The following is a 21,117-nucleotide window of genomic DNA, read 5'->3' as shown; positions in this document are numbered from 1 at the left end:
ATGGGTGTAGTCGAAGTCAGGCTCAACAACTTCTGCCAGAAGCCTCGTATGACCAAATTGCACACTGAACATCATCTAAGGTGAATCCTAGTTCCTAAACAATCCAATTAAGTGAATATAGTGAAACCCTGAAAACCTCCTGATTTGGAGTTGCTCAAGGCAAATTTAGATGCATCTATTTATGAATAATGCATTCTGATAGATTTGAAATTGCTCTCAATTGCTACTCGTGAGTATGTGTGAGTTTTGATTGGAATATGTGGTGTGCGTCAACAAGTGAGGAAGCGCAAGCCTTGCAGCATGATGTTGAATATTTAAGAGCTTTGGGATTACCGAGTCGAGCTTGTTCCTCGTCGTCCTGCTGCACCAACACAGCAGCCCTCAATCGAGGTCGTCGGACACGGCAGCGAGGACCAAGTCAAAAGATAGGCTACTTCTTCAGGCTCCATCGACGACCTCCACAGAAAGCTCGACACGTCCGCGTCGGGTTCTGGCATGGCGCGCCGGTGGCGTATGTCGCAGTGGCCGCTCGCCGTCGGGAACAACAAAGGTATGCGCGGGGCGGGGAAGGCGGAGGAGCAAGGCAGGCAGCAGCATGGGCGGGCGGGAGGGCGGCATCACGAGTGGGACGGCAGCGTGGCGGAGTCCATCGGCAGCCGCGCTGGTGTGGGAGATGCTGCTTGGGAGGGCCGGGCTGGGGATGCAGCGGCGGCGCTGATGGGAGGCTGTGAGATAATCGCCCTAGTGTGGATGCACCGCTCTCCCTGGCGTGGATGTGCCACTCTGCATCTTGGTCCTGGCCGAGGTAGGTCTAGCAGTGTGGAGGCCGGGCGTGGACGACGACGTGCAGTGGTATCGGGCTGTAGAGATGCAGAAACTACGGCTGGGGATGGTGCGGACGCTGAAATTATGCGTGAGGGGTGGGGAGAACAAAACAACGTGGGCTGTTAGATGAACCTGATTAGATGGCTGAGATCTAATTTTCCAACGCAACTTCGTGCCTTTATAAGTAGTAGAGATGATTGCCATAAAATCATCCAAACCCCGGAAACATTGTCTCTTCTGTGCGCCATGAGCCGTACGGACGTACGGTTAAGAGTACCTCCTAGTTTCCATGGCTTGCCTTCCGCAATTATACAACTGGTCCTTGCTTAATTAGGACAACTCTCATTTGTTCACGCAACTCGGTGGCACTTGATTTCCGAGAAAGTGGCACTGGCTCGGATTGACGTTTCGATCTATACATTTGGTTGCACTGATGCGTTTGTTTATACCTAGTCGTGGTTGTTTCGTGCTTCATCAAGTCACTTAAGACCATCATGTCATTTCGTATTATTTTCGAAGAAAAGATGCACATGCGAAAACATTATCGTGGAAAAAAGTACATGGTGCACTCGATGAAAAATACGAATTTATCATCAGTTGCAGCAGCAGAGCCCACCAAATATGCAGAGCGATCATAATACATGCATGGATCATGGATGCATATCTTGCTCATTAGCTTTTTTTTTCTGGAAGGGGCATCTCACTTATCACTCGGACAACCGATGTTGCTGGCTCGGTAGAGCGGGCTCTATCCGAATACGATTAATTGGGCTTGTCCTTGGCGATCTGGACCTGAAATCACCTTCTTTTTCCACCGGGCCTAACTGTGCTCCGTCGTAAGGAGCAGCCATGTCGCGCGCGGCGATTACTAATTCACGCTGAAGGCAAACGTTATGGCAAAACCTATACACCGACCAGGTCGGTGGCTACCGGCCACCGCACACCCCTGGTCGGGTATGGGCCAGGCCCATTTGGGTCTATTTAGCCTGTGCAGTTTGTTTTTGCTTTTTCTTTTTTTCTTTTCTGGTTTCTTTTTCTGTTTTCTGTTTTCTTTTCTTTTTTCTGTTTTCGATTTTGTTTATATTTTTTTAAATTCGAAAATTTTAATTTTAAAAAATTGTTCAAATTGAAAAAAAAATGTTCAAATTTGAAAACCGTTCAAATCTAAAAATCGTTCAAATTTAGAAACCGTTCAAATATGAAATTTGTTCAAATTCAAAAATTGTTTAAAATTTTAAAATGTTCAAATTTAAAATTTGTTCAGATTTTAAGAATGTTCAAATGTAAAATTTGTTCAAATTTAAAATTTGTTCACATCAAAAATTGTTCAAAGTAGAAAATTGTTCAAATTAAAAAAAATTTAAATTAGAAAATAGTTTAAACTTAAAATTGTTCAGATTAGAAAATTGTTGAAACTTAAAATTGTTCAAATTTAAAATTTGTTCCAATTTGAAAATTGTTCAAAAGTTTTTTTAAAAAAAGCGAAAATATTTTAAAATTGTTCAAAGCATAGATGCTCAATTTTAATTTTTAAAGTATTCAGATTTTGATAATTTTTTATTTTTCAAAAATATTCAAATAGTAAAATTTTAACAAACAGAAAAGAAACGAAAAAAAAGAAAAGCCTACCTGTTTCTGTTGGGCCGGGCCCGGTAAGCCACGTCGGGGGTGTGCGGTGCGTTACCCCGCACCGACCAGCTCGGCGTATAGGAGCTCCCAAACGTTATCGCCTTAACGCGTACCTGGTTTCCACTAGCATTGATGCTTTGGGCCGGCCCATTTTCCTCCGATCGGTAGAAGTAGGATCCTGGAGACTGGTTTTTTTTCTTCTGGTTACTAGTTTTTTCGGTTTTCTTTTTTTTTTCTGCTTTCCTGATTTTTTTTGTTTTCCTGTTTTCTTGTTACGTTTTCAAATCTGATTTTTTTAATTTGCGATTTCTTTTTCAAATTTGAACATTTTTCAATTTGAATAGTGTTCAATTGCGTACTTTCAAACGTAAATATTTCAAATTTTGAACCTTTTTGAAATCTGAACAATTTATAAATCTTAATATTTTTCAAATTTGAACATTTTTTAATATGTAATTTTTTCAATATTTGAATATTTTTGCAAAATATGAAACTTTTTAAAATCAGAACATTTTTATAATTTGAATTTTTAAGTCTAAATATTTTTTGAAATCGAACATTTTCAATATTTGAAATTTTTTCAAAATATAAAACTTTTGAAATCTGAACATTTTTAAAAATGTGAACATTTTTACTAATTTGAAAAATGTTCAAATTTTCTAAAATGTTTATATTGAAAAAACCATAAGAAAAGAAAACAAATAGAAAAATAGCAAAATAATCGGATCGCTGGGAGGCGTTATTGGGTGGAGGAATGCTGGAACAAAGAAGAACCATAGTACGAACGCGTAACTTGGGCTGGCTAGTTACAACCGTTCTTGAACGAACGACGGCGAGCGGCGCACGTCGGCCGCGTACGCTTTGCATGAAGCGACAAGTAGGAGCCCCCCTTGTCGCCCGCGGGAGGCCCTATTTGATGCCTTCAGCAGCGAACGAGTCAATGCGCGTACTCGTTTCCTTCGTCATTCCCCACCCAACACCTTCATCCTCATAGTCCTCAACTTCGATGATGGCTATATCGCTCGCCGCGGCCAGTTGAACCGTCTGCTCCTGCTCCTGCACCCCGTGGCGCTAACGCGTCACCTCGCCTTGCTCGAGCCATCACCTTTGTTGGTCCGCCACCCCTCCCCCGCGGGAGGCCCTATTTGATGCCTTCAGCAGCGAACGAGTCAATGCGCGTACTCGTTTCCTTCGTCATTCCCCACCCAGCACCTTCATCCTCATAGTCCTCAACTTCGATGATGCCTATATCGCTCGCCGCTGCCAGTTGAACCACCTGCTCCTGCACCCCGCACCCCGTGGCGCTGACGCGCCACCTCTCCTTGCTCGAGCCATCACCTTTGTTGGTCCGCCACCCCCTCCCCCCGACCTTCCCTCTAAATCTCCCTCTTCTCCATCTCCGGCAAGATCCCCACACCAGCAACCCACCCAAAGTGGACGAGCAGGGGCTAGACCCCCCCCTCCCCCCAAATGGATCGCCCCCTATAGGTTTTCAGTATGTAGTATACGTTCCTGCTGTAAGCTGTTTGTAATATGCACGTTGTATCTGCCGTTGTGGCGTTATTAATTTAACGCAGGGCTAAGGCCTTATGTTTAAAAAAATAGTATGTAGTATACTATATACCATCTTATACATGAGCTAATGACATGAAGTAATCACGTAACTAAAGGCAAAAGTAAGAAGCCCAAATACCCAACAGCCCAATGTCAAGGTGAGGCCACAGTCCCGATCATTTCGTGATCGTAGATGCAGCCCACGTGCGTACATCGTCAAAAAATAGTTGCCTACCAGCCGCCTCTATCTCTTCGACTCGCCTCTGGCCGCTCACCGTGCAATTCCGCGACGTCGCTGATGCGGCGCCTATCGTGTTCCAGACAATTTGTTGATTGCTGTTCGTCGCTTGGCTTCGCGGATCTGCTGAAGTGCTGATCAAGGGGATGGCCAGGCGCATACCAAAAACAATATCTGAATTGCCCCAAAGCTCGAACTCTCCCCTCCCTTATGAACGAGCACGGCTCCGATTTAATCTTGTCCAGGTATGTAATCTAGCGATATTGACCACTACTACTAATAGAATACGAAGTAATTCATCCCATTGGATTGTGTATTCGTAGCTATCAAGCAAATTTGAGTGCTGGTCCGACCAATAATGATTTGACATCCAAACCTGTGTACATGCTAGCCAGATCGAACAATACCTGTAGTTTGATTCTGAACCTTGTTAACATAGTGCGTATCTGGATTTGTTCAGCATTGTTAGCTATTATGCACACGCTTGCAATTGTTTTCTGTGGGGGTAAAATTAAACTACAATGATACTCCTTAAAAAAATATTTTGTTGTTTGGGGCGGAGGTGATTTTTTTTGGCTTCAGTAGTGGCTCGTCCCCCTATGACTAAATCCTGACTCCGGCCCTAGTCGTTGCCGTACATTGCCTTGCCCGCACCACTACCCTCAACCCTAAGTTTTAGGCCTCAACTCTCCCTGTGACCAGCCGCATCGTCCCCGTCTCTGGTGAGGTCCGACCTCGCCTCCGCCGGAGGCGCCCCGGCCAATCGCGTCTTCCCCATCTCCGGTGGGGTTTGCTTGATGAGCAGCTCTTTCTATTCGCTTGACAAAACCGTTGCTGCTCTTTCTTCTTAATGCCTCGCTGCCTGACCGTAGAGAAGAGGAATTAGACTGCCTGATAGACTCTATTTTAGGATAGAGGGAGCAGTTTATCAGCATAGTTCGTCAACGACTACTCGACTAGGGTAGTTCTACTCGGTGGTCCGTGCCCATGCATGCGAGATGCGACTTGGATCGTGCACTTCGTGCGTGCGCAAGTGGTTTTGCGTGAGAGGGCGTGCCACGAGCCAAGCGCAGGTGCTAGCTAGCCAACGCCGGCGAAAGGGACCGCGATAAGTTGCTGACCGTTGCGTACGCCGCCGTTGCGCACGCACGGTTAATCTAGTCCAAAACCATGGCCAGACGCACGGACGAGCTGGATGTATATGTGGGTGTGCTCGAGGACTGAACCATCGTCCGCCCAGTCGGCAGTCGCCATCGATCTGAGAAGAATACTAGGACGATGAAGCGTATGACGTATGCGTACATGAGGACTTGAGGAGGATGATTGGTTGGTGCTCGCCCCAAAGAGAAATTGATGATTAACGGCGCCGTAGCCCTGACGCTGGTGCAACCAGCTGAACTACGTGTACACACCCGCATACTAGTACTCTATACTAACAGTACACGCGTTCATACTCTGTACTGCTAAATAAGTCTTGTAAATTTAGTTACAAGTTAAAATTTACAAAGTTAGATAATATATGAACATCTATAACATTAAAAAGAAATATTGTGAAAATATATTTTAAGGTGAATCTGTTAATATTAAAAGAACTATTTAAAAGACACTTCCATTTGTGTCTCTCCTTTTGGAACTTTAAACTAACATGTAGCACTATTTAATTTGCTATCATTTTCGCAAAACTTGGACTGTTTACTATTATTTTTAATATATTTTTGGTTATTTATACGATGTGAAATGCGCATATATAATTGGATAAAAATCCCCATCGGCGGACCAAACTAGCCTCCACTGGGTGCACTGCCACCGGCAAATAGACATGGGTCTCCGGCCGGTCCACGACCCACCACAAACGGACCAAAAAGGGCCTTCCATAGCGGGAGTTTCTTAGAGCATATCTCCAAAGGCCCGCATTTCGGCTGCCCGTTTTCCGATAACACGCTAAGAAACAATGCTCTAAGAAACACCCACTATGCATTGTGGTGGTTGTCTGTTAGAAATTTTTACTACCTAGAATAACACGCTAAGAGGCAATGCATAGTGAAAGGCCTTATCATGCCCAATTCTACGAATCTGTTCGTTTGTTGGGTGCCTCTTTGACCGAAAAGATCGTTGAAATGGGCAGTGGTAGAGTCTTACGTGGATGCGACTATTCTCCGTTAATTGAGAATTAACTTAGTTCTCGGAGTCAGTTGTAAACTAGCAATCCACTTGTAACTTTGAGCTAGGGATACATTTCACATTTGGAACTTAATTGCAATTGAAAAAGGGAAGTTGAAACCCACTCGTAACTCAAATGACACACGCACGTTGCACATCTTATGGTCCGGAGTCGACCGAGCTCTTACCTAATTCTCGATCCACCAACAACTAGCTGACAAAACCCCGTCGAGGAGCGGTAGGGTATTGTCGCACTGCTGATCCATTCATATTACTCGCTCAGATCCATAATAAATATAGTTGGTTTAGTTCAAATTTAAGCTAATTTGAACTACAACCCGACACTTCTATGGATCGAAGGGAGCAGCATGAGTCTGTTCTTAATCTGAAAGCTCGCGGGCACAATCTTGCATGACGGCCAAGCTGTTGACCGTACACCAGAAAACCGTGCGCAAGATTCTGCACAAAACCACGGCGAGATGCGCGGTGCTTGGATGGATGGACGTTGTGGCCGGTAGAGGCACACGAACTATGAGGCTCGCTGCGGGATCTTCCTCGCACGGCCTAACGATTGTGAGAAAAAGGATCTCGGCTGTCAATGTCAGGTACATTGTAGATGTGCGTGTGCGTACATGTGTGTACACGTGAAGTCGTAGCGACGGGGATGGAATGGAAGGTTGGCGTCGGCGGTCGGTATCGCACGAAAGCTGCTCCCTCTCCGATCATCCGCCCATCGGTCGCGATCGTCCGGAGACGAAGCGTCTGCCTAGATGAGGCCGTAGGATTGGGGGATTGGGTCCTCATCCCAACGAGAAATCAATTGGTAACGGCGCCGTTGCCCCGACGCCCATCGATCCGTCCAGTCTACTCTACCACCATGTATACGTACACACGATCAGTCGATCACAATCAATCAGTAGAAAAGAAAGATACTAGTATTATGGTTTAGTTAGCCACGCAAAAGAGTCTCGTTTCTATAAATACCGATCGAGAGCGGTTGGGTCAAAGCCAGGAACCTCCTCCAAAGGTGGCTCTCACTCGCATCACCCACAGAGACCAGACATTTCACCACCGAGTGAGGGAGAGATCGGCGGAGCAGGAGCAGCGAGGAGATCCCCTCGGAGGATTCCCCAGCCCGGCCGGCCGCCGCCCAGCTCGATCAGGTACGCGGTGCCACCGGCGACAGATCAATTTCTCCCCAGAATGGCCATGGCTTTTGTCTGTTCTCTGTTGTGGTGTCGACCTATTCATAACAATGAATCTATTATATTCAGTGTTTCATCTCGATACGATGGTTGAAAGAAACATGCATGTAGCAGCATGGTCTCAACTGAATCCTTGTCTGCAGTTTGGCGATACTTTCCACGCTTTTTTCCCCTTTTTCAACCTGTTCATAGCGTTGTTCAAAGTTCAAACGAACTCGTCCTGCAAGGTAGCCAAACAGTACACCGGCGACAGTTTCACAACGAAACCTCGTCGATCGAGAGGGGCTTGCGCAGACTGAAAGTCTGGCGATAGGACAAGCCAGCTAGGTATGTAGCCAAACAATGGGGGTAACAGTTAATCGGTGATAGCTATGCAGTTTGAGGCGACTGTCATCGTTTCGACGGGCAGCATGTACCAGCTGTTTGACAGTATGCAGTACTGCTGTATTTCAACCCTTTGTTTATGACTGCAAATCAGGCGCTGCCGTCTGTTGGGCTAAAGTCTGAACTCTGAAGCTCCGCCCTTGCAAAGCTATTCCCCAGGATCGATTTGGTTTCTTCCTCGCTGTTGTCTGTTCCCCATCGTGTCACCAGTACTATAGTACATAACTTAATGTTCGATACTAGCATCTGTTCTTTAGTTATAATTAAGTTTCCTCGGTAGTTATGCTCAAGATTTAGAAATATATATACGACATCCAAATCCTAGCTAACATTTCAGTGAGAGGCTAACTGGGAACCAGCAGATAATCTGTGTGCTGAAAACCTAGCTAGCTTATTATAGAGTGGATCGGGTACCCGTGCATTGGAAAGCAAGCGTAAGAGTATCCGCAAGAGATTGCATGATTGGAACCCACCAATTAGCTTGACTGAAAGATTCCTGTCATAGCCATCAACGGAACAGTACCAGCTACTGGTTTTACCTGGAAGGTCCACGTCGTCGTAGATAATTGGAACACGGCCGACTAGCATGTGAACACCAGATCGAGACGCAATCCCGGCCATATGTCGATCTTCAGAGAGATACGTGATCCCCGGAAGCGTGACGTCGGTCAGCTCGATCAGCTGTGGAGAATTTCATTTCCTTCTCGGCCGGGCCGATCGAGCAGGACGTTTTGGACCGGAGCTTGAGAAGACGACGGCTGATGCCGTGGGAAACCAGCGACCACCGTGATCGGGAGCACGTCAGTGTCACCGTCGCGTAAGCGTTCACTCTGTCTGATTGGTTTTTAACTTATTAAGCATAGTAAGCAGCTATAGTATACTGTACTGAGCTAAATCAGACGTATCTCACTGATAGAGTCAAACAAATCAAATCAGGCAGTGTGAAAGAGTGTGGTCACGGTTCACGGATAGGGTCTGGATTAGAAGATAATAGTGGTTCCTTTGGTCTTGGCAGCTCTCCCGAACTGAACCGGCAATATATATACTCTAGCCTGGGCTGAAATGATGTGATGCCATCAGGAAAAACTTGTATAGATCTTTGGGTAGTACAAAAGGATCATATCAGCGACATGATAACCGAAAACAGGAGATGCTGCCGGCCCATGCTCATCAGTCACCACTCATAGGTTGTAACAGAGTGGCACACACTTCAGAAAGTCAATAAATATGATTCGAAAAAGATGCTCACAATAACAACCTTCAACCCTCTTTTGCACTGAGGATTCCACAGCCCCACCCACCATTCCACCACACATCCCAAGAGATCCATCACTGTGGCAACCACACTGTCACCTATAGTCGAGCTTGAGGTTCGTATGCGTTGTGTATTTCCTAGGCCAGCACATAAACCTTTGGTAGACCGTCACAGATTTTACAGTTTTGCAAGTTAGCTAGAATTGAGAATATATTCTGTGAAAAAACTTGCAAAGGATTCCTGTTAACATCAACAGGGCAGCTGGTCTACCGCAGAGTACAAAAATCAAATTATCCGCCAGTCCATCAGGGGGTAATTTTCTTCTGGAAAAAGAACGTTTTTGGATTTGTCTCCGACGTCAGCCAGCGTTGCCCAGTCTACTGTGGAGATCCTCATCTCATCGTGATGCTGGAGTCGACTAAAGCTAGTATATATACTCAGTCCGAAGCCATTTAGAACGAAGATGGGGTTTAGTTAGTCACACAATCGTCACTGACAGTAACTACCTTAAAATAAGATTCACCTTCATCTGTACCTCTCCTAACTTGTACCCTAATTTATTAATTAATCAAGTAGTACAATATGGTAGCGAGCAACTGCAAGTACTGTACTGCTATTATATTGATCTAGATCGAACTTTCGTCTCAACATGGCATGAGCTCGAAAGAGTGTGATCACACACTGGCAATCTTTAATTAAAAAAGGAAAGAAAGAAGGTGGATTGATTTTCGCCTGCACCTCACCTGATTTGAGCAAGCAATATATATACTTTTCTGTCAGTCTGGTGCTCAATTGCAGAAACAAATCCCCTTTTTGGAGATACAGTTTTAGAAATATTAGGGATGCATCTTTCACATGGTAACAACACCTAAGAGTGAATCTGAAGGACCATCACAAATGAAGATACAAGCTGCTGGCCCATGCTAACCATTCATAAGTACGACTAGGATCATATCATTCACTAAGCAGAGTGTCGCTTAAACAAGTTGATAACAATGATTTGAAAAAGATGCTCACAACAACAACCTCCACGGCCCTTTGTTCTTTGGATTTGTCTGCCCCACCCACGCACACCCCAAGAGATCGATCAGTACGTGTGGCCATCTCTATCTCCACGCATGACGCAACCAGTTTCTGCTCTAACCTGCAGTCAAATCTGATCTCTCTCGTGCTGCCACAGGAGCTGCTGGCCAAGAAAATTCATACGTACCTTCAAAACAACAGCCAAAGCACCCGTCGTCGTCTTCCTTGCGTCTCTTTAGTCGACGAAAAGTAGGTGGCGGTCCTCGCTGTCCTCCAAGCTCTGATATATTTGAGTGAGTGAGTTCGTCCTTCTCGGCCGCCTACCAAATAGCTAGTGCCTATCCCAATCCAGCCCCCAAAGTGGTGGCTGGACATGCGTGCACATCGACCTCCGTCTCGAGCTCCTCTCTTTTGCTGGCGTAGTGGTTTGTGCTGAGCAGGTATGTTTCCCGATTCTTCCGTTGCCCTCATGAATCCCGTGATTCCTCAAGCTTTCAGATGCCCTGAATCTATGGCGATTCTGTGAGCTTTTCTAGAATCTGGATAAGTTTTGTTGTTTCTGTTGTCGTGCTGCTTCAGTGTTAGAGAGGCCTGAACCTGCTTCCACTTACTACTATAAGAAAAGAAAAGGGGAGCTGCTAGGTAGTTCTGCAGTGTTCATCAGACTCGGTCACATATTGGCCAGTTAATTTTTGCTAATCTCCCTTGTTAGCACGAAATTCAGCATCAAATATACTGCACTGTCTGCCTGCTTGATTTGGTTCCTCAGCTGAAGTAGCCCACTTCAGTTCCTGCTCTGATAAGAGTCTGTCAGTTCCCTAATCTTTAGTTAATGCCGTTTCCATTTTACTACTCCAATTGCAGTGTTTCCACCTTGAATAATGTTCCAACTAACTGTCCAATTTCATCTTCAGTTCTAATCACTGTCAAATCTGTTTTGCAGGATCAGCTGCTCCTCTGAACTCGTGCAGTGAGTAATCGGAGCAACAAGCAGGCAAGGTCTAAGCCATGGGGGAGGTCGCTGCAGAGCTGTACACCCAGGATGGCACCGTGGACATCAAGGGTAACCCGGCCCTCAAGGAGAACACAGGCAACTGGCGTGCCTGCCCCTACATCCTCGGTACACCATTGTTCCGCTTTCTTCTGCTCTCGATGTCCATACTTCAATGAAAGCCTCATGCTGTTCACAATCTGCAGCTAACGAATGTTGCGAGCGGCTGGCGTACTACGGCATGAGCACCAACCTGGTGAACTTCATGAAGGACCGGATGGGCATGGCCAACGCGGTGGCGGCCAACAACGTGACCAACTGGTCGGGCACCTGCTACATCACGCCCCTCATCGGCGCCTTCCTGGCCGACGCCTACCTCGGCCGCTTCTGGACCATCGCCTCCTTCATGATCATCTACATCATCGGCCTCGCCTTGCTCACCATGGCTACCTCCGTGCCGGGCCTCATCCCCTTCTGCGCCGACAAGGGGGTCTGCGACCCCACGGCGGGGCAGTCGGCGGCGGTGTTTGTCGCGCTCTATCTCATCGCGCTCGGCACGGGCGGCATCAAGCCCTGCGTGTCGTCCTTCGGTGCCGACCAGTTCGACGAGCACGACGACAAGGAGCGCAAGAGCAAGAGCTCCTTCTTTAACTGGTTCTACTTCTCCATCAACATCGGCGCGCTGGTGGCGTCGTCGGTGCTGGTGTACGTGCAGACGCACGTCGGCTGGGGCTGGGGCTTCGGCATCCCGGCGGTTGTCATGGCGATCGCCGTGGGCAGCTTCTTCGTCGGCACGCCGCTGTACCGCCACCAGCGCCCCGGCGGCAGCCCGCTGACACGCATCGCACAGGTGCTCGTCGCCGCCACGCGCAAGTGGCGCGTGCCCGTGTCCGGTGACGCGCTGTACGAGACGGTGGACAAGGAGTCCGGCATCGAGGGAAGCCGCAAGCTGGAGCACACCAAGCAGTTCCGGTTCCTCGACAAGGCGGCGGTGGTGGTGGATACCCCCGCAGACCGAATGGCGAGCTCGTCGCCGTGGCGGCTGTGCACGGTGACGCAGGTGGAGGAGCTCAAGAGCGTGGTGCGGCTGCTGCCCATATGGGCGAGCGGCATCGTCTTCGCCACCGTGTACAGCCAGATGAGCACCATGTTCGTGCTCCAGGGCAACACCCTCGACGCGTCCATGGGCCCGCACTTCGCCATCCCCGCCGCCTCGCTCTCCATCTTCGACACCCTCAGCGTCATCGCCTGGGTGCCCGTCTACGACCAGATCCTCGTCCCCGCCGTGCGCTCCATCACCGGCCGCCCCCGCGGCTTCACGCAGCTCCAGCGCATGGGCATCGGCCTCGTCGTCTCCATGTTCGCCATGCTTGCCGCGGGGGTCCTCGAGCTCGTCCGCCTCCGCTCCATCGCCACCCACGGGCTCTACGCCAAGGACAAGATCGTGCCCATCTCCATCTTCTGGCAGGTGCCGCAGTACTTCATCATCGGCGCCGCCGAGGTCTTCACCTTCGTCGGCCAGCTCGAGTTCTTCTACGACCAGGCGCCCGACGCCATGAGGAGCATGTGCTCCGCCCTCTCCCTCACCACCGTCGCCCTCGGCAACTACCTCAGCACGCTGCTCGTCACCGTGGTCGCCAAGATCACCACCAGGGGAGGCAAGGAAGGCTGGATACCCGACAACCTTAACGTCGGCCACCTCGACTACTTCTTCTGGCTCCTCGCCGGCCTCAGCCTCGCCAACTTCGCCGTCTACCTCCTCATCGCGAGCTGGTACACCTACAAGAAGACCGCCGAATACCCACAACCTGATGCCGTCAAAGGATCGGCTGCTGCTAGCGATCAGTACCCTCATCTCGTGAAAGGATCTTCAGCTGGTGTGCATGATGAGTGAGTGTGATCTTCGGTTCTTGTCTCAGCATGTATGCATCTGTACGTGTGTTCAGATTTAAGGAGATATGACAAAAGAATAGGTTCCTGGAAAAAAGATGGAATTCAAGGATTAATTGATGCTTGAGAACGATAGTTATTGGGAAATTAATTAAAGGTGTAATTTGTCACATGAACAATGCTTGTGTTGTTGATTAATCATAGTGCCATAAAAACTGGCAGAAAAAACGTGTTAATTAATCATATCCACCACCTTGCTGGAACCCTCTCCTCTCCTCTTCTTGCCAAAGATCAGCCTAAGTTGGTCTCACACGAAAGCCGCAGGCGGTTGCTCCACCCTTCTACGGCAAGGACAAAATCGTGCCCATCTCCATCTTTTGGCAGGTGCCGCAGTACTTCATCATCTGCGCTGTCGAGGTCTTCACCTTCATCGGCCAGCTCGAGTTCTTCTACGACCAGGCGCTCGACACCATGAGGAGCATGTGTTTTGCGCTCTCCCTCACCGCCGTCGCACTCAGGAACTACCTCAGCACGCTACTCGTCACCGTGGTGGCCAAGATCACCACCAGGGGCGGGAAGGAAGGCTGGATCCCAGACAACCGCAACGTCGGCCACCTCGACTACTGATGGTGCTTATCGTAACGCCGACTTCACACTGTTGGGGAACCCCAAGAGGAAGGTATGATGAACACAGTAGCAAGTTTCCCCTCAGTAATAAATCAAGGTTTAATCGACCAGTAGGAGAAAGACGTGACTTCAGAAGGTGTTGCTGGCCGACTAGTGCCAGAGCGCACACCGGGGTCAGCAATAACGTGGAACTTGCACACAACACAACCAAAATACTTTGCCCCAACTTTCAGTGATCTTTTCAATCTCACCGGTTTGCTGAACACAAAGGATTAGACGTATCGAATGGAAAGAAATGTTTGCATAAAGTAAACATAACATGATTGCAGTTGAATTTATCAGTAAAGAAATAGGACCCGGGTCCATAGGTCACTAGAGGTGTCTCTCCATAAAGAAATAGCATGTTGGGTGAACAAATTACAGCTGGGCAATTGACATAATATCGATCGATACATGACAAGATGATTACTATTATAATTTGGTATTGGGCATTACAACATAATACATAAACCGTAATCCAACTGAGTCTATGACTAATAATCCACCTCCAGGTTAGCGTCCGCACCCCTTCCAGTATAAAGTTGCAAGCAACATACTATCGCATTATGCAATGTGTGTAAAGTAAACAATATAATTACCCTTGGATAAAACATTGTTAGGTTATCCCTAGTAGCAACATCATATCTACAACCTTAGAAGTTATAAAGTCACTCTCCCAGATTACTAGAGGAATGAACCTACTATCAAGCATAAATACCCCCTCTTGGAGTCACAAGTATCCACTTGACCAGAATTTTTACTAGCAACAAAGAGCATGCAAGATCACAAATAACACATGACATGAATATATAATCAGTCTTAACATAGTACACAATATTCATCGGATCCCAGCAAACCAAACATAGAGGATTACATAAAGATGATCTTGATCATGTAGGGTAGCTCACAAGATCGATACATGAAGCACATGGTGGAGAAGACAACCATCTAGTTACTACTATGGACCCATAGTTCAGAGATGAACTACTCACGCATCACTTCGGAGGCGGGCATGGCGATGTAGATGCCTCCAACGATGATTTCCCCCTCCGGCAAGGTGCCGGGAAGAGCTTCAGAACCCCCGAGATGGGTTCGGTGATGGCAACCCCGATGGAACTTTTCGTGGATAGAGGCTCGGGTATCCAGGGTTTTCCCGAGAAGATGTATAAATAGGCGGAGGATTCAGGTCGGTGGGGCGCCTATGGGCCCCACACCTGCCCTAGGCTCGGGCCAGCCCTAGGCCGCACGTAGGGGTGGTGTGGGCGCCCTGGTGCGCCTCTTCGTTCCCCCTCCGGACTTCGTCTTCGTTTCGGTAAAATATTGACTTCGGCTTTTGTTTCATCCAATTCTGAGAATATTTCATGTACAATTTCTCTGAAATACAAAAACAATAGGAAACAAGGAAATGGCAGTGTAGCATCTTGTTAGTAGGTTAGTGCCGAAAATCATATAAAAGTGAAACGAAGTGTAAACAAAATATATATGAATTGGTGTAAAACAAGCATGAAACATCAAAAATTAGAGATATGTTTGAGACGTATCAACTACTTCTTCTGGCTCCTTGTTGGTTTCAGCCTCGCCAACTTCACCGTCTACCTCCTCATAGCGAGCTGGTACACGTACAAGAAGACCACCGGATATCCATCGCCTGATGCCGTCAAAGGATCGGCTGCTTCTGAGGATCAGTACCCTCATGCCGTCAAAGGATCGTCAGCTATGCATGCTGAGTGAGTGTGAGATTCGGTTCTTGTCTCAATGTGTAAAGCATTTGTACGTCTGTCCAGATTTCAGGAGACATGACAAAAGAATAGGTTCTTGAAAGAAGATGGAATTCAATGATTAATTGATGCTTGAGATTCTTGGGAAATTGATTAATCATAGTGCCATGAAAATTGGCGGAAAAACATGTTAATTAATCATATCACCACCACCTTGCTGGAACCCTTTCCTCTCCTCTCCTCGCCAAAGATTAGTCTAAGTCGGTCGCACGCGAAAGCTCCAGGCACACTCCTAAACCCTAAACCCTAAATCATGCTAGATGTATGATGTATGATGCATGTTAATTAATCACTTGACATTAGTTGTTTGATGTATGATGCATTGTCTCTTTTTTTTTTACTTAAACCAAGTGCAATTGGATCAATGAAAACTAGAGATAACAATATTACATGTGTTCAGTGATCAATTATTGAAACTTAGCTAGATGCGTTGCGAGTATATTTGTATATGTACTAAACATAAAGATTAAAAAATGGCAAATGTTTCTCGAGTGCATATTTGTCTACTTTAGGCACAAGTTAATAGCATTGATAATTATGGATATATAGTAGAGAGTTCTAGAATATATAAAAAATATCTATGAGAGGTTTGTTCACACACACCGTATTGATTTTACGTAACTTATCTCACTATTAGTGAGCTTGACCTTCATTTCTTGTATGAATGAAGGCGTCTGCGTATGTTCAGATAGCAGGAAACATTACAAAAATAGGTTCTTCACAGAAAATGAGATCAAGGATTGGTACTTTAGATAGTTCAGATAGGTGAAATTAGAAGTCTAGTATGTGACATAAATAATGTTTGATCAGTTATAGTGTCTTAGAAATATTAGTGGTAAAATATGATGAATCTTGTCGCAAGTTAACTGTGAGTAATATAAAAGTTATACTTGTCAATACTACAGATTGCGCCAAATGATATCTAAAAAGTATAAAAGTTTGATATAAAATGTAACTTGCTAGCATATTTGATTTTGACTTATACTGCAAAGACATGGCTGCAACTATATAACGAACTCATAGTGTGAGCTAACTGTATTTGGTATTATTGGGAATGGCAAGACTCTCAATACAAAATCATTTAAAAATGGCACCATCTACCTAAGTTCATACACGGAGAAGGGTCACACACCACTTTGTGCATTATAGAAGGTAGCCAACATGATTTTTTAATTTTATCATCCATCTTATTTTTTGACTAGTAAAGGATGCAATAATTAATTCGATCTTTGGAATCATCTTATTGACCATTAATAGCCCCTCTTACATCCTATGGCATGGTATAGGTTGTAACATCCCAAAATCTGGGCCTTTTCAAATTCATGCACTGCATCACATCAGCATGAAAAAGTTTCAATTTTAAAAGGTTTTAATTGTTTTCATAGCATAAAACTAAATTTCTATTCTTAGTTTGTTAATGGCCTACAAGACCAAGTGTATAAAATATACTCTGAACTGCGGCAATGAGTAATCGGAGTAGCAAACTAACATGCCACGGGGGAGGTAGCTGCAGAGCCGTACACACAGGATGGCACCGTGGACATCAAGGGTAACCCAGTCCTCAACGAGAACACCGGCAACTGGTGCGCCTGCCGCTACATCCTCGGTACACCATTGCTCTGCTTTCCTCTGCTCTACTCTCGGTGTCCATACTTCAATGGAAGGCTCGTGTTGTTGACCAACGGTAGAGAATGAATGCTGCGAACGGCAGGTGTACTACGACATTAGCACCATCCTGGTGAACTTCATGAAGGACCGGATGGGCATGTCCAATGCCGTGGCGACCAACAACAGTCACCAACTGGTCGGGCACCTGCTACATCACACTCCTCATCAGCACCTTCTTCGACGACGCCTACCCCAGCCGCTTCTGGACCATCGCCTCCTTCATGGTAATCTACATCATCGTCCCCTTCTGCTCACCATGGCCACCTCCGTGCCGTGCCTTGTCCCCTTATGCGTCGACAAGGATATTTGCGACCCCACGACGGGGCTGTCGGCGGCGGTGTTCGTGGCGCTGTACCTCAGAGCGCTCGGCATGTTGGGGCTGCCTATCGCGACATACGCCGAGCAGCCCCTCTATCACTCTCTCTCACACTGGCACGTACATAGGTAGAAGAAGAAGTATACAAGAGACAGCTCAAGTTTGCAGCCGCACGTACAGCCACCGCGCACAAACTGAAGGAGCTGCACCTTGCAGCCCCTCTTCTTCTTCCTCACAATCTCTCAATCTCACTTGTATCTCACAAACACACACACGCATACACCAAGGAAGAGCACACAAAGGCTTTGCCCAGACTACCTCCCTTGGTACCACCGTGGCTACATCTTTTCTCTACCCGCAGGCCACCCTTTCTCATTGCTCAGCTTAAATAGCTAAGATACAACGTCACCACCACATCAGCCACTAACGACATCCACTAAGCCACTAACTAACCATGACCTCTTCTTCCTAGATCCTCTCCAGGAACCACACGACCAGGCCAACATGCACACGGTCACATCTAGCTAGCTAACAACTTCACCGCATGTAAACTTGCACTTCACACCGGCTTGCCGATCAGCCCGCGTGGCTGCACACTCTAACTTTGTGCATCTCTACGGTCTGGCCGGCCGGCCGTACGAGCAAATAACTTAGACGGAACAGACTACTACTAACTAATAAGATTAGTTCCAACAATCACCTCCCTAATCTTGTTACTACTTATTTCTCTCTTGAAGCCTATGGTTGTCGATGACGTCGGTGCACCTCATAGATGGCCGCCAATGCCATCTTGCACGCCGATTGCCGCTATCGCCATTGGCCTCGCCGAGAGACGCACCTCCTACGCCGTCACCGCGAGTGCGCCGCCATGACACGCTCGCTGCCGCATGTACGCCACCGGTGCCGCAGCTCACCGGTGACTCACCTCCATATTCACCACCGGTGCCGCAACTCGCCGGTGACTCACCTCCATGTTGTCGCCGATGACGCAGCTTGTCGACGACTTGGACATGGACGATGAACTCCTCATGGCAATGGCCTCCACGCCATGGCCATCACCTCCTTGCCGCCGGTGACGACTTACCGGGCAGCACGCCGTTCTCCTTCGCTCGTGACGCAGCTCGACGACGATGGAGAGCGGACGTCGCTGCACCTTGCAGCCCCTCTTCTTCTTCCTCACAATCTCTCAATCTCACTTGTATCTCACAAACACACACACGCATACACCAAGGAAGAGCACACAAAGGCTTTGCCCAGACTACCTCCCTTGGTACAACCGTGGCTACATCTTTTCTCTACCCGCAGGCCACCCTTTCTCATTCACTTGCTCAGCTTAAATAGCTGAGATACAACGTGACCGCCACATTAGCCACTAACGACATCCACTAAGCCACTAACTAACCATGACCTCTTCTTCCTAGATCCTCTCCAGGAACCACACGACCAGGCCAACATGCACACGGTCACATCTAGCTAGCTAACAACTTCACCGCATGTAAACTTGCACTTCACACCGGCTTGCCGATCATCCCGCGTGGCTGCACACTCTAACTTTATGCATCTCTACGATCCGGCCGGCCGTACGAGCAAATAACTTAGACGGAACAGACTACTACTAACTAACAAGATTAGTTCCAACAATCACCTCCCTAATCTTGTTACTACTTATTTCTCTCTTGAAGCCTATGGTTGTCGATGACGTCGGTGCACCTCGCAGATGGCCGCCAATGCCATCTTGCACGCCGATTGCCGCTATCGCCATTGGCCTCGCCGAGAGACGCACCTCCTACGCCGTCACCGCGAGTGCGCCGCCATGACACGCTCGCTGCCGCATGTACGCCACCGGTGCCGCAGCTCGCCGGTGACTCACCTCCATATTCACCACCGGTGCCGCAACTCGCCGGTGACTCGCCTCCATGTTGTCGCCGATGACGCACCTTGTCGACGACTCGGACATGGACGATGAACTCCTCATGGCAATGGCCTCCACGCCATGGCCATCACCTCCTTGCCGCCGGTGACGACTTACCGGGCAGCACGCCGTTCTCCTTCGCTCGTGACACAGCTCGACGACGATGGAGAGTGGACGTTAACAAACGAGGCTCTGATACCAATTGAAGGAGCTGCACCTTGCAGCCCCTCTTCTTCTTCCTCACAATCTCTCAATCTCACTTGTATCTCACAAACACACACACGCATACACCAAGAAAGAGCACACAAAGGCTTTGCCCAGACTACCTCCATTGGTACCACCGTGGCTACATCTTTTCTCTACCCGCAGGCCACCCTTTCTCATTCACTTGCTCAGCTTAAATAGCTAAGATACATCGTGACCACCACATCAGCCACTAACGACATCCACTAAGCCACTAACTAACCATGACCTCTTCTTCCTAGATCCTCTCCAGGAACCACACGATCAGGCCAACATGCACACGGTCACATCTAGCTAGCTAACAACTTCACCGCATGTAAACTTGCACTTCACACCGGCTTGCCGATCAGCCCGCGTGGCTGCACACTCTAACTTTGTGCATCTCTACGGTCCGGCCGGCCGTACGAAATAACTTAGACGGAACAGACTACTACTAACTAACAAGATTAGTTCCAACACAAACGTTTTCTTTTCCACTCAGCAGCTGGCTCATACCAACCTACTCACCACTGATCGCACTGGGGTGTTTTATACCCGGCCAACACAGGTCACACACACCGTGTTGCCCACATTCGCATGCATGATCCGCTTGCTATGCTAACGCCCACACGCCACAGTACTTCGTCATCGGCGCCGCCGAGGTCTTCACCTTCGTCGGCCAGCTCGAGTTCTTCTACGACCAGGCGCCCGACGCCATGAGGAGCATGTGCTCCGCGCTCTCCCTCACCACCGTCGCCCTCGGCAACTACCTCAGCACGCTGCTCGTCACCGTGGTCGCCAAGATCACCACCAGGGGAGGCAAGGAAGGCTGGATCCCCGACAACCTCAACGTCGGCCACCTCGACTACTTCTTCTGGCTCCTCGCCGGCCTCAGCGGCCTCGCCAACTTCGCCGTCTACCTCCTCATCGCGAGCTGGTACACCTACAAGAAGACCGCCGAATACCCGCCGCCTGATGCCGTCAAAGGATCGGCTGCTGATGACGCTCATCAATACCCTCATGCCGTCAAAGGATCATCAGCTAGTGTGCATGATGAGTGACTGATACCTTCGGTTCTTGTCTGAATGTGTATGCATCCGTACGTGTGTTCGGATATTAGGAGACCATGACAAAAAAAAGGTTCTTGAAAGAGGATGGAATTTCAGGATTAGTTGGTGCTTGAGAACCTCGAGAGTTATTCAAATAGGGGAAATTAATTAAAGGTGTAATTTGTAACATGAACAATGCTTGTGTTGTTAATTAATTCTAGTGTGATGGAAAATTCGCCAAAAAAATTAGCACGTTAATACCAATTTATTTATTGTCGTTCCTAAAATTTCTGAAGTGGACTGTTAAAGCAGCTAGTAAGCTTGCATCGTGCCACACACGTCTCATTAGTGC

General features: G+C 47.7%; 1 protein-coding gene and 1 pseudogene across 1 annotated transcript; both read left to right on the top strand.

Moving 5' to 3' along the window:
* Window positions 1-10,720: 10,720 nt before the first annotated feature.
* Window positions 10,721-13,352, top strand: LOC124661182 (protein NRT1/ PTR FAMILY 8.2-like). Its single transcript, XM_047199040.1, has 2 exons — window positions 10,721-11,393; window positions 11,471-13,352. The coding sequence occupies exons 1-2, from the start codon at window positions 11,282-11,284 to the stop codon at window positions 13,156-13,158; spliced, it is 1,800 nt and encodes a 599-aa protein (XP_047054996.1). The 5' UTR covers window positions 10,721-11,281; the 3' UTR covers window positions 13,159-13,352.
* A 2,119-nt stretch (window positions 13,353-15,471) lies between these two features.
* LOC124664397 lies at window positions 15,472-20,848 on the top strand (annotated as a pseudogene).
* The last annotated feature ends 269 nt before the right edge of the window (window positions 20,849-21,117 follow it).

The sequence above is a fragment of the Lolium rigidum genome, chromosome 6, assembly GCF_022539505.1.
Source record: "Lolium rigidum isolate FL_2022 chromosome 6, APGP_CSIRO_Lrig_0.1, whole genome shotgun sequence".
NCBI lineage: Eukaryota > Viridiplantae > Streptophyta > Magnoliopsida > Poales > Poaceae > Lolium > Lolium rigidum.
The sequence above is the reverse complement of the archived record's forward strand: the minus strand, read 5'-3'. Positions and strand labels throughout refer to the sequence as shown.